This window comes from Calidris pugnax, unplaced genomic scaffold, assembly GCF_001431845.1.
Source record: "Calidris pugnax isolate Ruff unplaced genomic scaffold, ASM143184v1 scaffold246, whole genome shotgun sequence".
Classification (NCBI taxonomy): Eukaryota; Metazoa; Chordata; class Aves; order Charadriiformes; family Scolopacidae; genus Calidris; species Calidris pugnax.
The window spans coordinates 2,596,443-2,618,803 of record NW_015090989.1 but is presented as its reverse complement, the minus strand read 5'-3'; the positions used below and the strand labels follow the sequence as shown (position 1 = coordinate 2,618,803).

The 22,361-nt window shown below is 41.5% G+C and overlaps 1 protein-coding gene across 1 annotated transcript in view; it reads left to right on the top strand.

The window, feature by feature from the left end:
• SRPX (sushi-repeat containing protein, X-linked) overlaps positions 1 to 22,361 on the top strand; it is a 52,364-nt gene that overhangs the window by 17,990 nt on the left and 12,013 nt on the right. The window contains exons 2-4 of the mRNA XM_014954073.1: positions 10,604 to 10,663; positions 19,782 to 19,973; positions 20,589 to 20,765. Of these exons, the coding sequence (XP_014809559.1) occupies positions 10,604 to 10,663; positions 19,782 to 19,973; positions 20,589 to 20,765 (429 nt within the window). The remainder of the gene's footprint in view (positions 1 to 10,603; positions 10,664 to 19,781; positions 19,974 to 20,588; positions 20,766 to 22,361) is intronic.

The window sequence follows — 22,361 nt, the reverse complement described above, 5'->3', positions numbered from 1 at the left end:
GCATCCAAGCGTGTTCATCTGAATGGGGCTTCATCCTGATGCCTGGGGTAGTCTTTCACCCTTTCAGGTGGCTTGGATGCAGACCAGTCAGTGTGGCTGTTGCGAGGGTGGCTGTTGACTTCACCTGGACACAGCTTATCTGGTGGGACAAACATCCATCAGCAGTAGAAGTGCTGTGAGAAGCTAGCCTAGAAAACAGGGCAGGTGGAGATGTGCTGCAGGGTTATAAAATAGTTGGAATTTCCTTAATTGCCTGGAACTTTGTGCTTAGTTAGATGAGGCTGTTATAGTCCATATGAGCAATGACACTCCTGTGAATAATTGAGATGAGCTGGTGTCTGCCAGGATGGGACAGATGGGTTTCGCTGTAGAAATGTATATTACTGGTGGAGGATTCTGTGTGAGAGCAGCAAATAAACCAGTAATGGTTACAGATGTCCAGACCACGGGCAATGTGCAGACAGCCTTTGCAGAGCCTCTTGTAGTTTGTCAGGCAACAAATTCTTCTATATCAATACTTGTCTACATTTTCCATATGCAACCCCATAGCTGCTGTAAATAATGAACACTTTGCTTTCCTGATATGTTTATCCTCTGGCTTAGACGGTGTATGTGCTCAGTATAGGAAATACATTATTATGCAGTGTGAAGCTACGATAGCTGCGTTTCATGTAGATGTAATGCAGGGTGTTTACCCTCCTTAAACCTGTTGATTAAAGAATGTACATTTTGTTCAGTTTAATTGATTTACATTTTAGTGTTCATGACACTTTTCCTCCTTTCTTTGGTAACAACAGTCTGTGGTACTGTGACTGTTCCTGATCGTGAAGAGAGATACTGCCATTAGGTTTTTGGGGGTTTTTTTAGCATTATTTATTGGAGTTCCTTAAGCAAAAGTCAAACTTTGAGTTCCACATGGCCTGAACAAAGGAAATATTTTTCTCCGGACTCCTCCCTATTGGTTTCTTGGCATAACAACTGCCATTCCGGATATTCAGAGTCTTCTTTGTTCGCCTGTCTTTTGGGTTTTTTATTCTATTTTATTTTGCTGGATTTCACTTTATTTGCAAGATCCTGATCAGATGAAGCCCTTTAGAAGGGGGGGCAGGTGCTCTTGGGCCTTCTCTTGCTAGCTTGAAAAATCATGGAAATGAACTTGTTCCTCTCTAGTTATTTAAATGTTTGGTTTGGCAATGAGTCCAAACAAAAAAAAAAAACACCAAAAAACCAAATTACTGACCATGCTGAAAATCAGCATTTCATGAGTGCATTGTTCATGTATGTAGTGTTTAGATTTTTCCCTTTGAGCCAAGCTCCCAGCTTGACCCATGTAGCCCATCTACTTTATCAGTCATTGTCATATCTTGTGGGGTGTACTTCTCAGCCATTAAGGGAGTGTGGCCTATGTGGGATATAATGAACAACAAAAGAGATGACTGATATTTCTTTTGAAGACATACTGGAGTCAGCTCCCAAGTCTATCTTTATTAGCCTGTTAGCTTTTTTTTTTTAAGAAATTGACACTTTTCAAGACTGTGTATTTCAGTATTAGACAATATTTCAATACATCCTTATGTTTCACCTTTTAGTCTAGATTTTCTTTAAATGTATCATCTGTTGAAAAACAGCAATATAAGTGTATATATATTGCAACTCTTAACATTGTATTTTAAGAAAAAAATGATGAAATAGTCACTTCCCATTCAATCACTCAATATGTCACAAGAGCATGTAGGGCAAACCAGGATTTGGATGCTCAAAATGCCTCATTTTTTCTTGTTGAACATAAGGACGTAATTTTCATGATGTTAGTTTTTTATTGCTTCAAGTGTATAGTATTTAAAAAAGAAAAACAATTACCCAAGTCGTTTGGTGATTTTTCCATGTGTATACTGCAAGCGGTATTTGAATACATTGCTTATCCTAACTCTAAATACACAATTATGGTAAAAGCAAATGCATTTTCAATGGAGAAGGATATCTGGGAGCAGCCTATGACAGCCCCAAGGCTCCTGGACTGTAGACATGTGTTGGCGAAGGTGCCTCTCGTTAAGTCTGCCAGCTTTTCCCTTGACTGCTGCTGTGTTACAGGACTTCTGCCTGGGTTGAATCAGAGCCACTTGAACAACTTCCACTTCTATTGCCAGTCTGGAGAGGGGAAAAAAAAAATTCCCCAAAAAACCAAATCAGTGGTGGAAAGTGTTCTGCTATGGATTTGCTGTGTCTAAGGTAGCTACATGTGCATGTCAAAGGAAGCAGAGTTCAATTGTATGTTCCAGAGCTCTTCTGGACTAACACTGACTGCTGTGCCCAAGCCATTTGTATCCCACTGCTGATTTTTGTGAGAGTAAACTGCACGGGCAAGGCTTGCCTGCTGCTGGAGATGTGATTTCATGGAAATGAGCGAGGGACCTGATGCCAGGAGTAGTGTTTTCTTTGTCACACAGTAGTTGCCAGCACATAAAACTCATTCCATTAGCTGACTTTTATGTGAAGCCGTGGTTTTCTCAACGTGTAATTAATCGGTTTTGAAACACCTTCATGGCTTGGTGTCAGCTGCAGTTTCCTCATAGCTGCATTGGGTCACGGATGGCAAGGGAGAAGGGAAGAGACTATCTTTTGGGAAAAGAACCTGCGCCTGCATTTTTCCTAATCAAATTCACAATTTCTGTGTAATTGGGTGGTTTCATTCCACAAAGCATACGCTACTGCCGGCATGCAAACTTCACACGTCTCTGACCTCTTTTGAACTTGCTAATTCTGAAGCTTTCTGCTCTGCATTTCAATTTTGCTTTGATTATGACTGCTTTGAAAGAACTGTGTTTTGATGGAATCTCGTATGAGGCATCTCTCTTGAAGCAAGTTAAAACCTGTGCTTTAAAACATGGTGTTTGCATCCTGATTGATACTGAGACACAGTGGATTAATCTGTGTATAGCCCTGAGGGGGATCTTCTTATTGCAGGATTGCTCTCTGTGCCTGAAAGACCTTACACCTGCAAGGAATTGAAGCACAATACTCGTGTGGGGCTTGTGGGTGTGCATGGAAGCTCAAATCTGTGCTGTCCACGTGTGTATTTCCATGAATACAAGCAAGGAAATTTCTAGACATCTCTGGAAGTTAGTCATCTGGGCTACTAAACTTCACAGGAGATTACTGGAAAAACTGTTAACTCGGTCTGGCTAAATAAGCTAGGTTTGGATTCAGGAATATGCCGTGATTCGCTTGATATCCTCTACTTCTCAGTGCAGCACAACTCTTGCTGAATGCAAGATGGTTGGGTTTCTGTGCTTTAGTTTGCAATCCTGTGCATTGCAAAGACGATGAGAACTATTGATTGAGTCAAGCAGGAGGATGAAAAGTGGTGTGGCCAGTGGGAACGTCCTTTGAGGAAAGAGGAGGAAAAATGTTGTCTTTGGACTTACTCTGTGTTTTGAACACAGCTTAATACGAGCAGTTGTCATTAAGTTATCTACATTTAAATATGTTAATTAATACAGCTGCGTTTCTATATCAACTTACCCGTAGGAAGATTCAAGGCAAATCAGTATCTCTGGCTATTTATTAATTGATTTTGCTGACTTTTCCTCTGTTATTCATTCTGCATTGATTTGTTACAAAATTACTTTTATATTTGCTATTGGCTTTTTTTAAGCTTTACAGACCAGACACAACAAAATATCTTAAGTGTGCAGGCAGTTTTTAAACAAATACTGAAATCTCACTGAAGCCAATGGCATTTTAGCATGAGCTTTGTAGAACTGTGGTGTAATGTTAAACCAGTAAAGAATGAGATGTAAAAACCCACCTTTCCATGTTTACTGCCATCATAGAATGAGTATAAGAATTTTACACACAAAGCCCTCTAACATGATGGTCGTGACCGTTTTTGGCACCTTTTCTACCACCTCATGTACATCTTCCAGACTTCTGAGGTCTTAATGTGACCTAGTCCTGCTGTACTGCAAGAAGCTCTACAGTTTGCTGCACATAAAGCAAAGTGTTTTAATTTGTATATTTGACGTGGCTTCAAGTACTCTGCAATGTAAAATTGAGGCAAAACATTGGAGGAGCTAAATCCAGATGTTATAGACTTATCGGTGCAAACTCGTCATCCCCATTTTACACATGCTTAAACTGATCAGCTGTTTGAATATGGAAGGAATTCCCAAGAGCTCTCTCTGTTTTGGATAGCCTGTGGAATCAACCTTTCCTTTCCTCCCAGTATCAAGAGTAGCCAGTAGCCTGCAGACCAGAGAAGATGCCAGCTAAGCTCATTTAACTGACATTATTTTCCTGTGTCATTACAACTAGTTTTTTGTTTTGTTTTGGGGTGGGTTTTTTTCACTTTGTTTCCTTTTGGTTATTCGATGAATTTTGCGGCGCAGCTGACATTGGAAATGATCACTGGGGTTGGCTTATCTGTTCTCCCATTTCCCAGAAATGTTCAAAAACATTGGAAACAGTGATCTTTACTGAAATACATATTTAAGTAAATTGGTGCTATATTTAAGACTTCAAGCTTCAGCTTGAATAAACTGGAATGGTGACTTTTGCTGCTTTGTATGTTCCTCAATTGTAAGTAATTGTTATAAACCCTGAGCAAAAGATCATGAGAAAGGGGAAGAAAAAAGGCTTAAGAAACACAGTGGTCTTAATTGAAAAAAAAAAAAAAAAATCCGAGCTTTTTCTAATGTATTTTGCAGGACTGTAAGTGCAGTAGGTATGAAACCCTTCAGTCTGCCTGGTGCTAAATTAAGGAGGTGAGAGCTATGGTTCAGAAAAAAGCCCTTATTGCAGGCTAAATGCTGTAGCTTCTTGTACTTAAGTTCCTGAACCTGTCCTGTCTCGGGGCAGTAAACTGTAAAAGGTTGCCAATTGGTTTCATGAACTATGCTGTGGTTGTCTGTAGTTTATTTTCAGTTGATCCAACTCAAAAAGCATTAAAAAATTTTGTTAGTCACGGGAAAAAGAAGTTTGCATAGCCATTCTGCCTCTTATAGCCCACATTCCTTCTTTTTCTCAATTATAAAGGATTTATAACACAATAGCAAGGTATGTTGTTCACGTGCACATCTGCATTATGACATTATGTTTTTGTGCCCTGATTCTGCCAGCAGGCCTGCAAGGGTGAACCTTTGCAATGGGGAGAGGAGTACCATGTGCGTGACCCTAAATTTGCACATGTGCAATCTCCCACATAACCACTGGCATCAAACAGTGCAGCACCAGAGTCCTCACTCCCTTTGCCCGTGAGCTTAATCCCAGCGACCATGAGATTTTACCATTAATAACTCTGCTACGGTGGTTATATACAGTTGCAGGCTTTAATGTTGGGTTTCTCACTTACTCGTACTTTATTTTTCCTTTATTTTAAAGAAACCTTTAAGTCTTCTATTGATACTGTTGGGGGGGGGGGGGGGGGAGGCTGTTTTAGCGTAATTTTTAGCGGCGGCCGCTGGGGGGGGGGGGGGGGGGGAAGGAGGCTTTTTAATGCATTTTATGCATTTTTGCTGCTGCTTGTCAGAATTAAATGAACCAGTGAGAAGTTTCAGGTTGGAGAAGGTGCAAGGTTTTTTGTTGTTTCTAGGATCAAGATGGCTAAGGAATTATGGATAGCTCTTCCAGTTCTGGAGACCTTTGAGGTGGTAAGGCAGAATGGAAAGATTGTTTTCTAATTAAAGGTTAATACTATGTAATATCTGAAAGGTTTTATTGTGGAGGTTACCTACCCATTGAGAGGTTTTGCCTGCTGTGGCCTGAATTGGTGTGCCTGAAAAGTGTGGTGAAATTTGGGATCATCTTGTCTGAAATAGCGTCCTTCTATCTGCTCAGGGATCTGTGGTGCGCAAAGGAGTAATGTACGTTAAAAAGTCAGGTTTTGAGCAAAACTGAGGGACAGCAGAAGTCCTCTTAAAACTTCCTCTGCAATCTAATAGCATTTGTCTTCTTTCTCTGGCTCAGCAAGCACTGTCAAATTGATCATCGCTCTTGTGTAGCAATCAAAGTGGTCTCCTGTCAAAGCTTTTGTAGATTTACTAACAAACAGGCAAAGGGGAGAATAACCAGATCCTAAAAATATACAAAGTATCTTGCTCAAGACATTTGGCTGTATTTAATTGATATATCTTGTATATGAATGTGTAATTATAATCTGTGCCCATTCATGAATGCGGCTATATGCTCTGCTTCCCTCCCTTTCTTTTCCAATGGACCAAAGCCCCTGACCAGGAGAGCAAATGCTGGGCTGTACATGTGGAAATAGAGCCATCACAAGAAACTGAGAATAGCTGCCTTCACTGGGTGTAGGTTGTGGTACTAAAGCAGTGGACTACTTCATCAGATGCTTGCTGACGAATGTAAACATCTGTAATCAATTTTGAGTGGGTCCAGGGTTAAACAAGTGGTCCCCTTGAGGCTGGTGAGACCACTTCAGGAGATACTTAAGTGTTTTGCTGAATGAGAATTGGCTTGAAGGCTGGCATCAGGACACTTGGTCTGGATTTGGCAACCACAGAACTCAGGCAAAACTGATCCTGAAATTGTCTGATGTAGGTTTTGCCTGGGTGGGGGAACTGGTGTGTATCTGAGTCTTCCATGACCTTGCCAGTTTGAACACTGAAAGTAAATGTGTTCTCTTAATAATGACTTCTTCTTGTATGAAGTTTTTTTCCTTTGTCAGAAGGCTTACCAGCTTGCTGTCATAGCTCCTCCTGCTCTCGCTGGCAGTTGTATCCCTGGGTTTATTCATTTGGCACACTCTATTGGGATTCTGGTGAGAGGCACTGCTACGTGTTTTCTACTAGGTGGCATGTAGTTTTATCAAAACTTTATGACCTAATAAAATGTATGTAAAGAGAAAGCTTTCAAAGGCATGCCCTGGTTATAACAATGTAGTGATTATTTTGTGAATAAAAAACCCCCTTTTTTCCTAACATAAGTAAAACCATCTAAGTCCACAGATTAATCTCATAGTAGACTCATTTTAACATGAAAGTGTTATTTCGTGCTTTTTGCTTGTCGTCTGCCAGAACAAAATCCACAGCTGGTTTTTGCAGGAACCTGCCGTACCCTGAATCATGATGTGGGACAGCTGTAAAGCAGCTTGTTGTTCTTGTCAGTCTTCCTCAAATACCCAGTTTTTGCACTGCGATAATTTTAGCACTTTGAACACAGAACAATGCTTTGTCCTTACGTGGCCTGGGAGCTAATTTTGAACGTATGTGAGGCAGAAATACTTTGTTTGGTGGCTGAGAAAATGAGAATGACGTGGTGATTTGCTCAGGATAGCTCATGGGGTGGCACCAGTGGGGAATGAGGTGCCAGGTCAGGCCTGGTGGCTGCCGGGACAGAAGCCATCTGCTGAAGTGGGACAGCTTTGAAGTCCAGCTCCTGCGTAACATGGCTGTATGCACCTCTGTCAGCACAGCATGGGTGGGTGAATATGGGGAGAGGTACAGGAGATCTCATCCATGCTTACAAATATGTAAAGGGCAGGTGTCTAGAGGATGGATGGAGCCAGACTCTTTTCAGTGGTGCCCAGTGACAGGACAAGGGGCAACAGGCACAAGCTGGGACACAGGAAATTACATCTCAAGATGAGGGCAAAACTTCATACTTTGAGGGTGACAGAGCACTGGAACAGGCTGCCCAGAGACGGTGTGGGGTCTTCTTCCCTGGAGGTACTCAAAACCCACCTGGATGCATTCCTGTCCAGCCGGCTCTAGGTGACCCTGCTTTGGCTGGGGCTTGGACTAGATGATCTCTGAAGGTCGCTTCCAAGCCCTACCATTCTATGATTCTGTGAGAGTACTAGGTCCAGGAATGTGTGAAGAAGGGTGTGTGGAGACAGGAGGAAACCCAGCACCTCTGTGTGAGGCAGCTGCTGCAGTGCCTGGGGCAGTGGTGTGGTGGTGTGTCCATCCATGTATGTCCTTCCAGAGCCAGCCCAGCTATTCAGGGGCATCCCTCTGGATTGGGTCAGTTCTTCATGGCACGGCCTGGAGCTGATGGGCTATGGCCAAACTACCCTTAATGCCCTCAGCTTACACAGGCCCCACTGAGGGCCGGTGTTGGCCGGTGGGCTCCTGGCAAGACAAGGCTGTGGGAAAGCAGGAGTGAGACTCTCCCAGGGTGGCGTGAGGACCACCTCTCCCATGGTTCCCCAGGCCAGGCCTCCTGTGGTTGTTAACAGTAGTAACAAAAAACCATTGTTAGGAAAAGGAAAACCAAAAGAAAGAAGGAAAGAAAGGAAAGAAACCCAAATTTTTGATAGGAAAAGAAACACAAATCGCTTCTCATTTCAAGAGATGGGAGATGTCAAATGCCAAGAACCAAGTCTCATTTCAGGGCAGGAGTAGTGACTAACTGTCTAAGGCCAGTTTTTGTTAGGCAACTTTGAAAAGCATTTAGTTATTTCTTATCTAAAGAAAGGTAAATACGTAAGACCTTGCATAGCTCTAAGATTTACTGATTTTTTGAATGCTAATGTCACCGCACACTATAATTTGGACAATTAAGAATGGTAACACTGAGATAACTTTTTTTTTTTTTCCTCAATCTGAGTAAATAGTAAATTTCTGACAGAATAATTGATGTTTAGAGAGGTGTTCATTTACATATCAAGGCTTCCATGAAGCCCTCGGGGATCACAGCTTGCTATTTATGTTGCAGACTTGAAGTGCAACAAACTTTAACGATTTTATGTCGAGAAGTTTCTCAGAGATCAGTGTTTAGTCATCAGAATTTCAACTACAACAACACAAAGTTGAAAACGCAGAGAAATGTCTCCCAAGTGAATGGAAGCCTGTGCTGTACAAAGCCCTCAGTTTCAGGGGAGAAGCTGTTTGGAAGTTGGCTTCATCAGGTCCCAGCTCAAAGCCTTCTGAACTCTAGTGGGAGGATTCCCAATGAAAACAAGAGGCTTTGAATTTGGGAGGCCCCAAGGTGAATTGTGGGTTTTGCTGCTTTTATGGTAGATGCAAACACAAACTCTTGATTTTTCACATGCAGGCATATGGTTCGCAGAGCTGTTAGTATTGGTGCAAGTTTTTGGTCTGATGTGGAGCGCATGTGTCCCCTTCTTCCCTGCGGTTTCTGGAATGGGTGCTGTGGGCTGGTTGCAGGTCCTGGGTGCTGGTGCCCAACGAGCAAGTAATGAGGCAAGAACAGTCATGGGAGATGCAAAGCCCTTCATCTTCAGGTGGTCCAAACCCTTGCGAGCTGCATGGCGGCTGATGCTGTGGAGGGCACTGCCGTTTTGTGGAGAGACCCTATGCACTAAAGCTATTCCTCTGGAGCAGCTGCCAGAGACATGGGCTGAGTTCCTTTCATGGGTTTTCTTGAGGCAGGTAGAGTAAGAAGTAAAGTTTCACTGGTTTCCAGGAAGTTTATTTTGGTTTTTTTATAATAAGTGGAATCTGTTGACAGATGCTGACAGTAATTTTAGGGAGACAGACATTGTTTTGGTAGCTCTCTTATCCTTATGCTAAATTATCCTAGCCATTACTGCCTTTTGGGTTTGATTTCTGCAGAAAATTTTGTGCTTTGCACATGAAGTTTGTAGCTTATTGAGATGCCTGAATTATTTTATTTAGCATAACTTTAAAGAACAGCTTGTACAGCCCATGGTGTCAGACCTGGACACATGGTGATGAAATGACCCCATAGCTGTAATTGGAGATACCGTGTGTGAGAAGCTCCTGTAGCGTAGTGCTGAGCCTCCTTAGTACTTGCCTGTTGCATGCAAGGTTTTTGGAAAGATTTCTCAGAGGGGAAATTTGTATGAGATCACTTGCTTGGAGAAGACTTATGTAGAATTCAGACTAGAATTCATGCTCTGAAGCTGCTGGTTTTAAGTAACTGTCGCTTAAGGATGTTTTAAAGGCTTTTTTGCTGACTGCCATGTTTTATTGATGAATTATTTGAATGGTAATGCTCAAAATGGTTTCTGTTTTTATAAAGCAGTTTCTACCTTTATTTTAAGCTTTTATGTGTTGCACAGATATTTAAAAGTACAGGACTATACTATCTCTTTATTTTGAACAACCCCAGAAGACTGGTTGATACCAAACTGTGGTTCTGATTTGAGTGTAACTTGTGTTTGCAGGTAATGTACCTCAATGTTTTGTTCTTGGTATGAAGATCGTACAGGTTGTAAAAGAGGGTTGTTCTTGAGTTATGCACATTTTACTTCTGCTGTTTGGCCTGATGGCTATTAACAGCTACTTACATTAGTGAACCACTTTATAGTGAAACCTTTGATGTGCCCCTTCACCCCGTACCTCCTCTGTTCTCTCTGCCTCATAGATCAACTTATTAGAGGAGCTGTGGCTTGACGTGTGCAACATGGCATTGCACAGCACTGCTCTAGGAGCAGAGAGAAAGATTTACTATTTTACTTGAGTATCAAATCAATTTGCCCCTTCCACCTTCACTATAAACTGGGTCTGCTACGTCTCTGAGCTTCAGAGAAGCCCATGCTGATGGCATTGCATAGATTATTGCATCCTAATCTTGCATGTCTTTTTGCAAAGCTTTCTTTTATTCTTAATTTATATTTCCTTTCTTGCTGCAGTTTTTTTTCTCTATTTTTGTATTGTAGGATCGGGATATTCACCCCTTGAAGATGATGAAGATGTGTATGCACGCAATAGATATAAAGGTGAATGCTTTGCTTATGTGCTAAAGAGGATCAGCTGATTGCTGAGAGAAAGCTTCCTTCTTTTTCTTTTCATGGATTAAAAAATCTTGGAGATCCAGCTCCATGGATTTTTAGATCAAGATTTAATTTCTATTTTTTTTTAACAATGGAAATTAGAGAAAATACTGATCACCACTCTTTTATGCACCTGAGTAAGTAACTTTTGCACTGCCTTTGCTCTTGGAAGATCAGGTTGTTAAATCATGAAAATCTAGGAAGAGCTTCTCTTTCTTTTTCATACATCCTAACAAAACCATCAATGATAAGCTAACTCAAAACCTGGGCCTACTGATGGTAATGAATAGAAGAATTATCAAGAGAACTTGATTTTCATGACTTTATTTCTCCCATAAAGTTGATCACATTTCAGGTTAACCTGCTAGCTGAAATGCCAAGTGAAATGTGTTTAACAAATGAACGTGTACATTCCAGAACCAAAATATGCAGCTGGATGAATGAGCGAATGGGCTTGCATGTTTATAAAGAAAATTCAGGTTTTCTTCCCTATTCTAGAAGATTTTGCCATTTGGCAGGATTCGGAAGCTTTTTGCCACTACCAGTAAATATTCCATTTACTCTTTCCATTTTCTTAAAAAGTCTGCTTCTGTCTTAATACCCCTGTCCTCTGCCAAAATCCCTCAGAAGCCTAGACAGTAAAGAAATGTAGCATTTAATTTGTCACTTTAAACGGTAACTGCAGCAAACTAATCCGTGGACACAGTAGCATTGTAATAATTCATTTTGATTACTTGAAAATACTGAGCATTGGTGTCTTGTACGTTATTGATTCCCTGCAAAGAATCAATGGGCCTTGTAAGAGGTAAGTCATAAAGTGATTCAGACATTAATGAACACCAGAGGAAAGCACAGATGCTATAGCTATGTTGTTCTTTTCATAAATGTCTTACGTTCCTCCCAGTAAAATACTTCAGTATAAAATTTTGCTTTCAAACACATGCAGAAATATTTCTCAAAAGCTTTCTTTAGGTAAACTTACTTTTTTGTTGCCTTTTAACATGTAACACTCAGCAGACACATAGAAAAAGAATTCCAGAGATCATGAAGATAAGTCAGTGCCAATTCATGCCAGGGCAGGCAAGTAGTTAAAATGCGGATTCTGTATAAATTCCTTTTATATGGGGATCCAAAATGGATTATATTCATGTCAGCCAAAGTGTCACCAGGGTAAGTGAAACATAATGACTCATTCACGCAGATATTAAAAACTGTTCTGAGTTTGGAAGCACTACTGCCAAACATTGAAGATCAGACAATGTGGATCTAAGAGTATAAAGCGTTGGAGTAGAAAAGGCTCACTCTTCATTAGCATATTTATTTAAGTTAGTATTGGGGGGAAGGGGATGGAGAAAGACAAAGCAAGGAAGAATGGGCTGAGAAGCTACGTTCAGAGCTTCTCCTTATGTATGCAGTCCAGCATTTTGGGTATGGCCCATTGCTCAGCAAATAAAACTTCCCAGTGACAAATAACTAAATTAATTTTCTCAACTGATGATAGCATACATAAGCAGCATTGTTTTTTCTTTGTATACATGCTCACTAAACAGTGCAGGCATGCACACAAATTCATCCTCTTTGGCATCTGCAAACAAAACATTGCAGTTTATTGTGGGGGAAATCGACCTCCTACCAAACCCTTTTGTCTTCATCTGAATGTTTTTCAACTTGCTCAGCTTTCCAGAGAAACATCACTGACACTTTCTGTGCCCACAGCATTTTTAAAGAGTTTTTCCCTTCCTCCCTGGTGAACCCTCAGCTCTGTTGGCTGGTGTACCAGCAAGGAACACTGCAACCTGTCCCTTTGCGTGCTGCTTGTGGAGGAAATGCCCGGCTGAGGCTGGTGTTTGAACAGGACTGAGGGACTGGGGGAAATGATGCTCTAGAAAATGCTTTCTTTCCAGCCACTTGGTATGGCTGGCTGGGATCATATTTGATGAGGAAAGGCTTCCCAAATAACACCAGTTCCTGTGTTCATCACAGCTCTAGTGCCACTGATGATCTGATGATCCTTGTTCCCAATACCTTTTCTCAAATCCCACGATGATCAAAGGGTCGCCTTAGCTGTAGAGGCAGTATTGTGGCCTCAACCATTTCTGTTTGCTGCCCGTTTTCCTGTGGTTTCAAACACACTGTTGAGTCTCTGACATGTTTTACTACTACATGGTAATGCAGGCTATTGTATCGCTGAGGAATGGTGCAAACCTTCTGTTAAACAGAAAAAAAACCACAAAACCAAAGCCACTAAATAGGTACTGGTAAGTAAAAAGTAAAAACTCAAATTCCAGTTAGGTGAACAGAGCCCAGGACAGATGGTGAAGGTCCAGCAGAAATGCCTGGTAGGTCTGTAGCTTCTCTTATTCGCAAAGCCTTCAGGAACGTGGCTGATCTTGTCTTGAGGCAGAGAACATCTTGTGTGACCTTTGGGGGCCCCATCTAGCCCTAATATTCTATAAATATTCTATGTAGCTGCTTAGCCTTTGAAAACGAATATGTGCCTTCACTTAAAAATAAACAAACTTTGATCTAAAACTTTGTAGTATCGTTTGATGTGCTTTCAGGCACATCAGCTTTTCAAGTTAGCTGGGGCTTTTTTCAGTGGTATCAGTTGGTCCAAACCCAGATATTTGCCCCCTTATAAACCCTGCCTCGCCCACTTTCTTCTAATCACATTCAGTTCTAGAGTAAGCATAATAATGTTTTAGATCAAACAGATGTTCCTCCTAAGCTCTTCAAGTTATCTGCATCCAAAAGCATGTCTGGTTTTGTTTTTCTTTCTGACAGTATCATTTGGTCCAGTAAAAGATGTGTTACCCCTCCCTAAGAGCCTTTGCTTTGTTTCTCTCCGTAGACCACCATAGCTGCAATGATACTGCAGGAAGGGCTTTTTCTTTTTCAGTATTCCGTTCTAGACCACCATAGCTGCAATGATACTGCAGGGAGGGCTTTTTCAGTATTCTGTTTGTGCATTAAACTGCATTTGTTAGCTACTTTTTAAAATATATATATATTCAGCAGTTTACTCGGGGCAAGCTTGTTTGTAAAGCTGCTTTTAAAATATATATATATATATATATATGCAGCAGTTTACTCAGGGCAAACTTGTTTGTAAAGCTGCAAAAATTCACAGAAAAACTCAGGCAATTTGCAGTACCTGAAACAGCTGCTTTGCCTTTTTTATTTTATTAGCCTCTTGCTCATGTGGCAAAGTGTGTTTGTTGTCACCCCCTTTACAAAGGAAGTCAGACGTGTGCTTTTGCACCTTATATATGTGGAAAACCTGAGATATAAATATCTTGAACTGATTTGCAGAAGGATTACCTAGCTGGCTGGGGCAAAAGCTCAGCCTACCTGAGTCTTCACCCATCCTGTTGTGCCCCTTCAGTCAGTGTGCTCCTAGGAACTACAGGTTCAAACCCTTCTGTGAAAAAAACCCCGAGGTCCCTTTAGGTAAGGAGAACCTACAGCAAGCAGGAAAAGCTTGGTTATTTTTTTAATTAAAAAAAAACAAAACTGACATTTAGGGTCTCAGGGCAGGAGAAGAACAAGTGGGGCAGAAAAGTTTGAAATGTGGGGGATGAGACCACAGCTGGCTGGGGCAAAAGCTCAGCCTACCTGGGTCTTCACCCCCCCCGCTGTGCCCCTTCAGTCAGTGTGCTCCTAGAAACTACAGGTTTAAACCCTTCTGTGAAAAAAAAAACCCAAGGTCTCCTTAGTTAAGGAGATCCTACAGCAAGCAAGAAAAGCTTGCTTATATTTTTAATTTAAAAAAAATAAAATTTTTGAAGATCAGACAATGTGGATCTAAGAGTATAAAGCGTTGGAGTAGAAAAGGCTCACTCTTCATTAGCATATTTATTTAAGTTAGTATTGGGGGGAAGGGGATGGAGAAAGACAAAGCAAGGAAGAATGGGCTGAGAAGCTACGTTCAGAGCTTCTCCTTATGTATGCAGTCCAGCATTTTGGGTATGGCCCATTGCTCAGCAAATAAAACTTCCCAGTGACAAATAACTAAATTAATTTTCTCAACTGATGATAGCATACATAAGCAGCATTGTTTTTTCTTTGTATACATGCTCACTAAACAGTGCAGGCATGCACACAAATTCATCCTCTTTGGCATCTGCAAACAAAACATTGCAGTTTATTGTGGGGGAAATCGACCTCCTACCAAACCCTTTTGTCTTCATCTGAATGTTTTTCAACTTGCTCAGCTTTCCAGAGAAACATCACTGACACTTTCTGTGCCCACAGCATTTTTAAAGAGTTTTTCCCTTCCTCCCTGGTGAACCCTCAGCTCTGTTGGCTGGTGTACCAGCAAGGAACACTGCAACCTGTCCCTTTGCGTGCTGCTTGTGGAGGAAATGCCCGGCTGAGGCTGGTGTTTGAACAGGACTGAGGGACTGGGGGAAATGATGCTCTAGAAAATGCTTTCTTTCCAGCCACTTGGTATGGCTGGCTGGGATCATATTTGATGAGGAAAGGCTTCCCAAATAACACCAGTTCCTGTGTTCATCACAGCTCTAGTGCCACTGATGATCTGATGATCCTTGTTCCCAATACCTTTTCTCAAATCCCATGATGATCAAAGGGTCGCCTTAGCTGTAGAGGCAGTATTGTGGCCTCAACCATTTCTGTTTGCTGCCCGTTTTCCTGTGGTTTCAAACACACTGTTGAGTCTCTGACATGTTTTACTACTACATGGTAATGCAGGCTATTGTATCGCTGAGGAATGGTGCAAACCTTCTGTTAAACAGAAAAAAAACCACAAAACCAAAGCCACTAAATAGGTACTGGTAAGTAAAAAGTAAAAACTCAAATTCCAGTTAGGTGAACAGAGCCCAGGACAGATGGTGAAGGTCCAGCAGAAATGCCTGGTAGGTCTGTAGCTTCTCTTATTCGCAAAGCCTTCAGGAACGTGGCTGATCTTGTCTTGAGGCAGAGAACATCTTGTGTGACCTTTGGGGGCCCCATCTAGCCCTAATATTCTATAAATATTCTATGTAGCTGCTTAGCCTTTGAAAACGAATATGTGCCTTCACTTAAAAATAAACAAACTTTGATCTAAAACTTTGTAGTATCGTTTGATGTGCTTTCAGGCACATCAGCTTTTCAAGTTAGCTGGGGCTTTTTTCAGTGGTATCAGTTGGTCCAAACCCAGATATTTGCCCCCTTATAAACCCTGCCTCGCCCACTTTCTTCTAATCACATTCAGTTCTAGAGTAAGCATAATAATGTTTTAGATCAAACAGATGTTCCTCCTAAGCTCTTCAAGTTATCTGCATCCAAAAGCATGTCTGGTTTTGTTTTTCTTTCTGACAGTATCATTTGGTCCAGTAAAAGATGTGTTACCCCTCCCTAGGAGCCTTTGCTTTGTTTCTCTCCGTAGACCACCATAGCTGCAATGATACTGCAGGGAGGGCTTTTTCAGTATTCTGTTTGTGCATTAAACTGCATTTGTTAGCTACTTTTTAAAATATATATATATTCAGCAGTTTACTCGGGGCAAGCTTGTTTGTAAAGCTGCTAAAATTCACAGAAAAACTCAGGCAATTTGCAGTACCTGAAACAGCTGCTTTGCTTTTTTTATTTTATTAGCCTCTTGCTCATGTGGCAAAGTGTGTTTGTTGTCACCCCCTTTACAAAGGAAATCAGCCATGTGCTTTTGCACCTTATATATGTGGAAAACCTGAGGCATAAATATCTTGAACTGATTTGCAGAAGGACTACCCAGTACCTGAGTCTTCACCCATCCTGTTGTGCCCCTTCAGTCAGTGTGCTCCTAGGAACTACAGGTTCAAACCCTTCTGTGAAAAAAACCCCGAGGTCCCTTTAGGTAAGGAGAACCTACAGCAAGCAGGAAAAGCTTGGTTATTTTTTTAATTAAAAAAAAACAAAACTGACATTTAGGGTCTCAGGGCAGGAGAAGAACAAGTGGGGCAGAAAAGTTTGAAATGTGGGGGATGAGACCACTGAAGGAGAGATTATGGAAAAGCTGTTGTGAGCTCAGGAGGAGGAGGATTTCTCCACAGGAGGTGAATGAGACACCTGTGAATCCAAGGTGTGTGGCTTCCCCCAGAGTGTGGTTGGAGGCGATGCTTGAGACTGCAGCAGTGGCAGTGGGGTGGGCAGCTAAGGGGGCTGCAGAGATGGGTGCTGTCATCACTCATTACTTCAGCAGTAGCTGAAGTAATGGACTTTTGTTCCTGTTAGTTCACCCTCCTCGCCTGCTCTCCAAGTTTTAGTTTGGTTCTCAGCAAGCACAAACAATGTGAGCCACAGTGATACAGCCCCTCAACAAAGTGATCCAAGTCCTGTCAATCTGTGAATCTGTAAAGTCAGTTGATGGTTTGGTTTTTTTTCAATGTCTTTTGGTAAGTATGGGATAGAGATTAGGGTGCAGGACAGGAAATTGTTCTAAAAAAGCCCCAGACAAACAAAACCCCCTCTCCACCAAACTACATTTTCATAATTCTGTGGTAAAAGGTGGAGAATGTATTTGACATGCAGGACTTTTAGAAAACAGAACCCTAGGTGGGGGGAAAAAAGCAGAGATGGGATGATTGTGTGGCTGAGCCAAAAAGCTGAACTGCAATCTACACCGAAGCTGCTGTGTGCTATGAGGCTGGTCTGCTCATTTCCCATGCCTCAGTTCCTGTGTGTTTGGTGACACTTGTGTAATGCTACTTATACATCTTTATAAAGGGTTTTCACATGTATTGGTGAAATACAACAATAAGCATGTCGTAGCACAATACAACTGCTTCAAAACCAGACTAGTCTAGAGGAACGGACTCTTGATCTAGTCAAAAGCTTGACAATTAGTCTCTGAATTTAGTCCTCAGATGGTGTTCCTGTTGCTTCAGGACCAGCACAGCAAAATGTAAGTGCGAAATGTAATTTCCACTGGGAAAGAGTAAGTATGTCTTAGAGACATTGTACACTGAATATAAATATCCCATGTATGAGAAATACACCAGGCTGTATTGATTCTTCTTTGTTTATGTGTGGAGCTGATCCAAATCGTGTAGAAAAATGTACATAATAATCATAGGAATGCAGAGTTAGAAGTGAACATATGCTAAAGAAGATTGAGAAATTGTTTTTAAATGTCTCCTGTTACTCTGTAAGGATGAAGGCTAAACTCTTTGTGGTTTGGTTTTTCTTTTTCCATCTTTCTCACAGACTTTGAAAGTTTTGTCATGTACCTCCCGCATGTCACACATTGTCACACAGGATTTTAGGACCTGTCATCTTTCTCTTTGTGCCTTTCAATCACTCCCTCCTTCCCCTCGATATGCCCTTTTCAAATCTTGGAGGTGAGAAGGGGCAGGCTTAGTCACTCCTCCTGTAGGAAACTCCTCCTGAGAAGCTGCCCGCTGCAGAAAAAACACAGCTTTCTTGGTGCACCCTGTTTTCAAAGCTAAACAAAGATTTTGAAGCTTTGGCTGGGAAGGAGAAGTCTTTATTTGATACCGCACCTATCAGTATCACACTATGGTATTAAATGCTCACAGGAAGGTAATACCTATATCCTGAGTACTTTGAAGTGTAGCCATGACCATCTATTAAAGGTTCAGTTTTATGTGTTTCCCTTTTTCCTGTGGGTTTAGTAGGAGCATTAGCCATGAAGTCCCGGCCAAATTCCAACTTCCCTCTGACTCATCAGATCCATCCATATGTCACTGCCCTGCATCCAGGAGCAACTGGGAGGTAGTTGTTGTACTTTAGGCTACATTTCCATGATATTAAGGAAAGGTAGTTGTCCACCCATCTTTTGAGGTGAAGAGTACAACACACAAAGTCCAGACCTTTAAGAATTTAAATTTCTGCAGCTTGGGTTCCCTTTTCTGAATATGTGCTAAGTATATCGAATGAACATCAACAACACCCTCTGAAGGGTTTAACAGTAGGAAGTGCAGGGGTTTGTGCTGTTAAATATGTGTATTGTGCCTGAAAGCACGTTGCACTTGGAAGCTACAAATTGCTACCAAAAAGAGAGGAATAAGGTCAGATCTTTTTTGAAAGCTCTTCCCTTAGTCTGTTGGATTGGACACTTGCCTTCAGATTTCATCTCGGCAATGGTATTGTGCCCCTTTGCTGGTAGAAGGCTATTTTGTTGGTGATACAAAGAGTATTTCAATGTGTCACCACAGAACTTCTGAGAACAGTGAGGGAGCTGCTCTTCTTGCACGCTTCCCGAGTTCCAGTTCAGCCTGAAGAGGTATGGTTTAGTGATGATGCTCCTTGTTTGTTGTGTGGGTGTCTATTTTTGTTAAAGTTAGGTTGACGGTTGGACAAGATGATCTTTAAGGTCCCTTCCAACCTAGAAGATTCTGTGATTCTGAATCCTGGGTGCTAACTTGGAAAGCGACTTTGCCGATCTAGAGCTCTACTTAAACCCCGAGTGGGTGTTCTGACACATGGGGGATGTGTACAGACAGGCTTGACAAAATGGCAAGATGATTTATATAAGTCACAGCCTTTATAATTGCGGGAGAGCTTGAACTATCCATCACAGAGTTCAGCCAAGGCGATGTCCTGCACGGCACCAGTTATTATGGAAGATTTGTTTTATTTTCAGTGGGCAGTGAGAGAACTAAATGTTGTAAAGATTACAACTACAGCTAGACCAAAGGTGATCCAAGGCAAATTTTTGTTACCAAAGAAAAGTTAGATGTAGCCATCTGAAAAAACAAGAGGGGGGAAAAAGGTCTGGTTGTCACCAAATTGTCCACATGGTGGCACACTTATTCCATGGACAAAAAAATATAGACCACCCCCGCACCCCCCCTTCAAATGGCTACAATCTTTAATGTGCTGTGATGAAGAAGAGCTGCCAGTCTTTGAAGGGCTGACCTTCTGGTGTATAAGACTTAGTACACCTTGCTGCACTGCTACTTCTCCACTTTGAGGACTGGTGGCTTTTTAAATAAGACTTTTTTTTTTTTCTTTTTCATGTCTTCTCTGTGACCTTGAATAAAGAAAGTGATTTTATGTTTGTGTCTGACCTTTCACATTTTGCGAAGTAGTATGAGTGGGTTTTTTTTGTTCTCTGTGCTAGAAACACCGTGGTGCTCCCCCATTAAGGTGAAACACGGCTATGCAAACTGCAGGACCCCTCAAGGGGAGTATTACAAGAATGTATTGGGGACAAGATGTGATATTCGCTGCCAAAAAGGCTACGAACTGCACGGTCCTCCGCAGCTAATTTGTCAATCAAGCAAACGCTGGTCTGGGAAAGTGCTGTGCAAACGTAAGTAGCTATGAAATCTGTGTGTGTGGGGCTGGTACCTCAGATTCAGCAGAGAATAAATTTTACTTGCCTTTGAAACAGTGATCTTGGGATTGTTATTTGCATTTTAAACATTGACAGTATACTTTGATATGCATATTGGCTTCTTGCTAATGATCTTACAGTGGTACATGGCATGAAAAGTATCATGAGTGGTACAAATATCTCTTGGCAGAGGGCAAAGATAGGAAACGTTTTATGAGCATGGGATTTTGATTTGTGGGAATGATTTTATGACGGACCCATAAAGCTCTGTTTTGAGATACTGCCCATCCTGGATTTTGTAAGCTGGTACAATTTGTATCAGGTGCTAAGCGGGCTCTTGCAGTAAAACATTTTCTGAGTAGAGAGGAATAGGTACTTTCCATCTTTTTCTCGTACAAATATTGCATTAGGCCACTGTGTATGTAAAGTTAAATTTGAAATGCAACTAATAAGAACAGTGCAAAAAGCCTCATGTGGAAGATCACTTTTTCCCAGTTGTCATTCGCTAGCTGCATCCTTATTTCTGTGTAATACCCCACATTTACATAAAGGGGATAACAGGTTTCCAGAAGTCTTTGTTTTCTTTTCCAGAAAAGCGCTGCCCGACCCTGGCCATGCCCACCAACGGGGGCTTCAAGTGTTTGGACGGTGCCTACTTTGGCTCAAGGTGTGAGTACTACTGTTCACCGGGATATCAGCTGAAAGGCGACCGTATCGTCACGTGCATGGACAACAAAGTTTGGAGCGGCCGGCCAGCGTCCTGCGTTGGTAAGTAGGATGGTTAGTCTGCATCCTGGAAAGCTCTACAGTTGAGGTACCTGCTGGTGCCTGAGTCATCCCAATGAATTCCAAAATTCTCTTTTTTCCACCTCGTTGCAGGGGGAGACGGGACACCAGCTGTCCCTTTTGAGGTAGCAGAGGACAGTTTTCCAAGGGATGCAGAGTGCTCTCTGTCACTTAGTACTTTCAGTCCCATGTGCCCATCTTCTTTACACACATGCTATCAGGTCCAAGCATTATCACTGTATAACTGTAATGAGGCTACTGCAAATGGTCAGTGCTATGCAGTGCTTCTAACAGCCTTCCTGGATCTCCTGGGTGACTCAGTAGTCTCTAATTACCATACTGCTCTTCTAGCATTTTCTCTATGCTGGAGTCTGTTCGGCTCTCTGCAACGTAATGATAAAATGAGTTTGAAACTAAACCCTTTGTCTCACCTATTCTGTTACTTTTCTTTCTTGGGATCATGGTTTCCAGATATATCCAGGCAATGTGACTGGATTAGTGTTACCAGCATGGTTGCAGTGAGCTAAACTAAATTTCAGCCTAGTTCACATTAGTTATGCCAGCAATTTTCATTACGTAGTTAGCAGTCTCCTGGGAACCTCAGCTGGAATAATTGGTTTTATATACAAAAATCAAAAGAGAGATAAGTAAATACTGAGATTTAACTTTCCTTCCTACTAATGAGATTTCAGAAGATAGTTGAGTTTCAGCTGCTGGTTTTGTTTCTGGGAAGTCTCTGATAAAAGATTCTGCAGCCACCCACAAAGGAAAGTATTTGGCCATCTGAGTTGGCTATCAGTAATTTAAGCTTGTGGGTGGTAGAGTAGTTGTGCTTAGTGTCTTCTGTGTATGGTAACGTGGTTTTCCTCAGAATGCCTGTGGCTCAGTCTAGGTTAGCAAATGGCTTTGGAGTTTCTCCGCTGTGGCCTGACATTTGTAAAATTTTGTTCAGGTTTCCTGTTACTTGGTGTTGTACAAATGTAGAAATGAGCCTGCTGCTTAGGTCTAGACTATTTGTGGTGTCTCTTGTTTTTATATACAAAAAAACAAGCCTTGTCCTTCTCAATGGTGTGGGCAGAGGAAGGAAAACAAACCCTTTTAAGTTTGGGAATGATAAAATGTTGTCTTCTGTATTTCCTGGCACTTTCAGAACCTCATCCGTTGGCAGCGACGAGGTGCTTATTACAGAGGATGCTGTCTTGCACAGTAGAGTAAGCAAGTATGTCTTAAGCAAAAAAAGAGGCTACGTTAGCACTAACACTTCTTTTTTATTCCAAAAACGCAGGATATTTGTTGCATATGGTATTGATTGCAAGTCCCAAATAACCCAGTAAAAGTAATACTGTTATTTAAGTTCTAGTAATACCACGTAGTATGGAGAAGACCCTTTCAAATCTTGTGTGTACACAGTTTCTATGTGCAAATAGTGAGTTACACAGTTAGCAAACTGTTTAATAAGGGAATTTTTTTTTTTGACCTCTTGATAGGTCGAAAGAATAGGGCAAAGGATTTTTGTGACCAGACATGGCCCTAACAGTAAAATGCAGCGGAACACATATCCCTTACTGTAATTCAGTA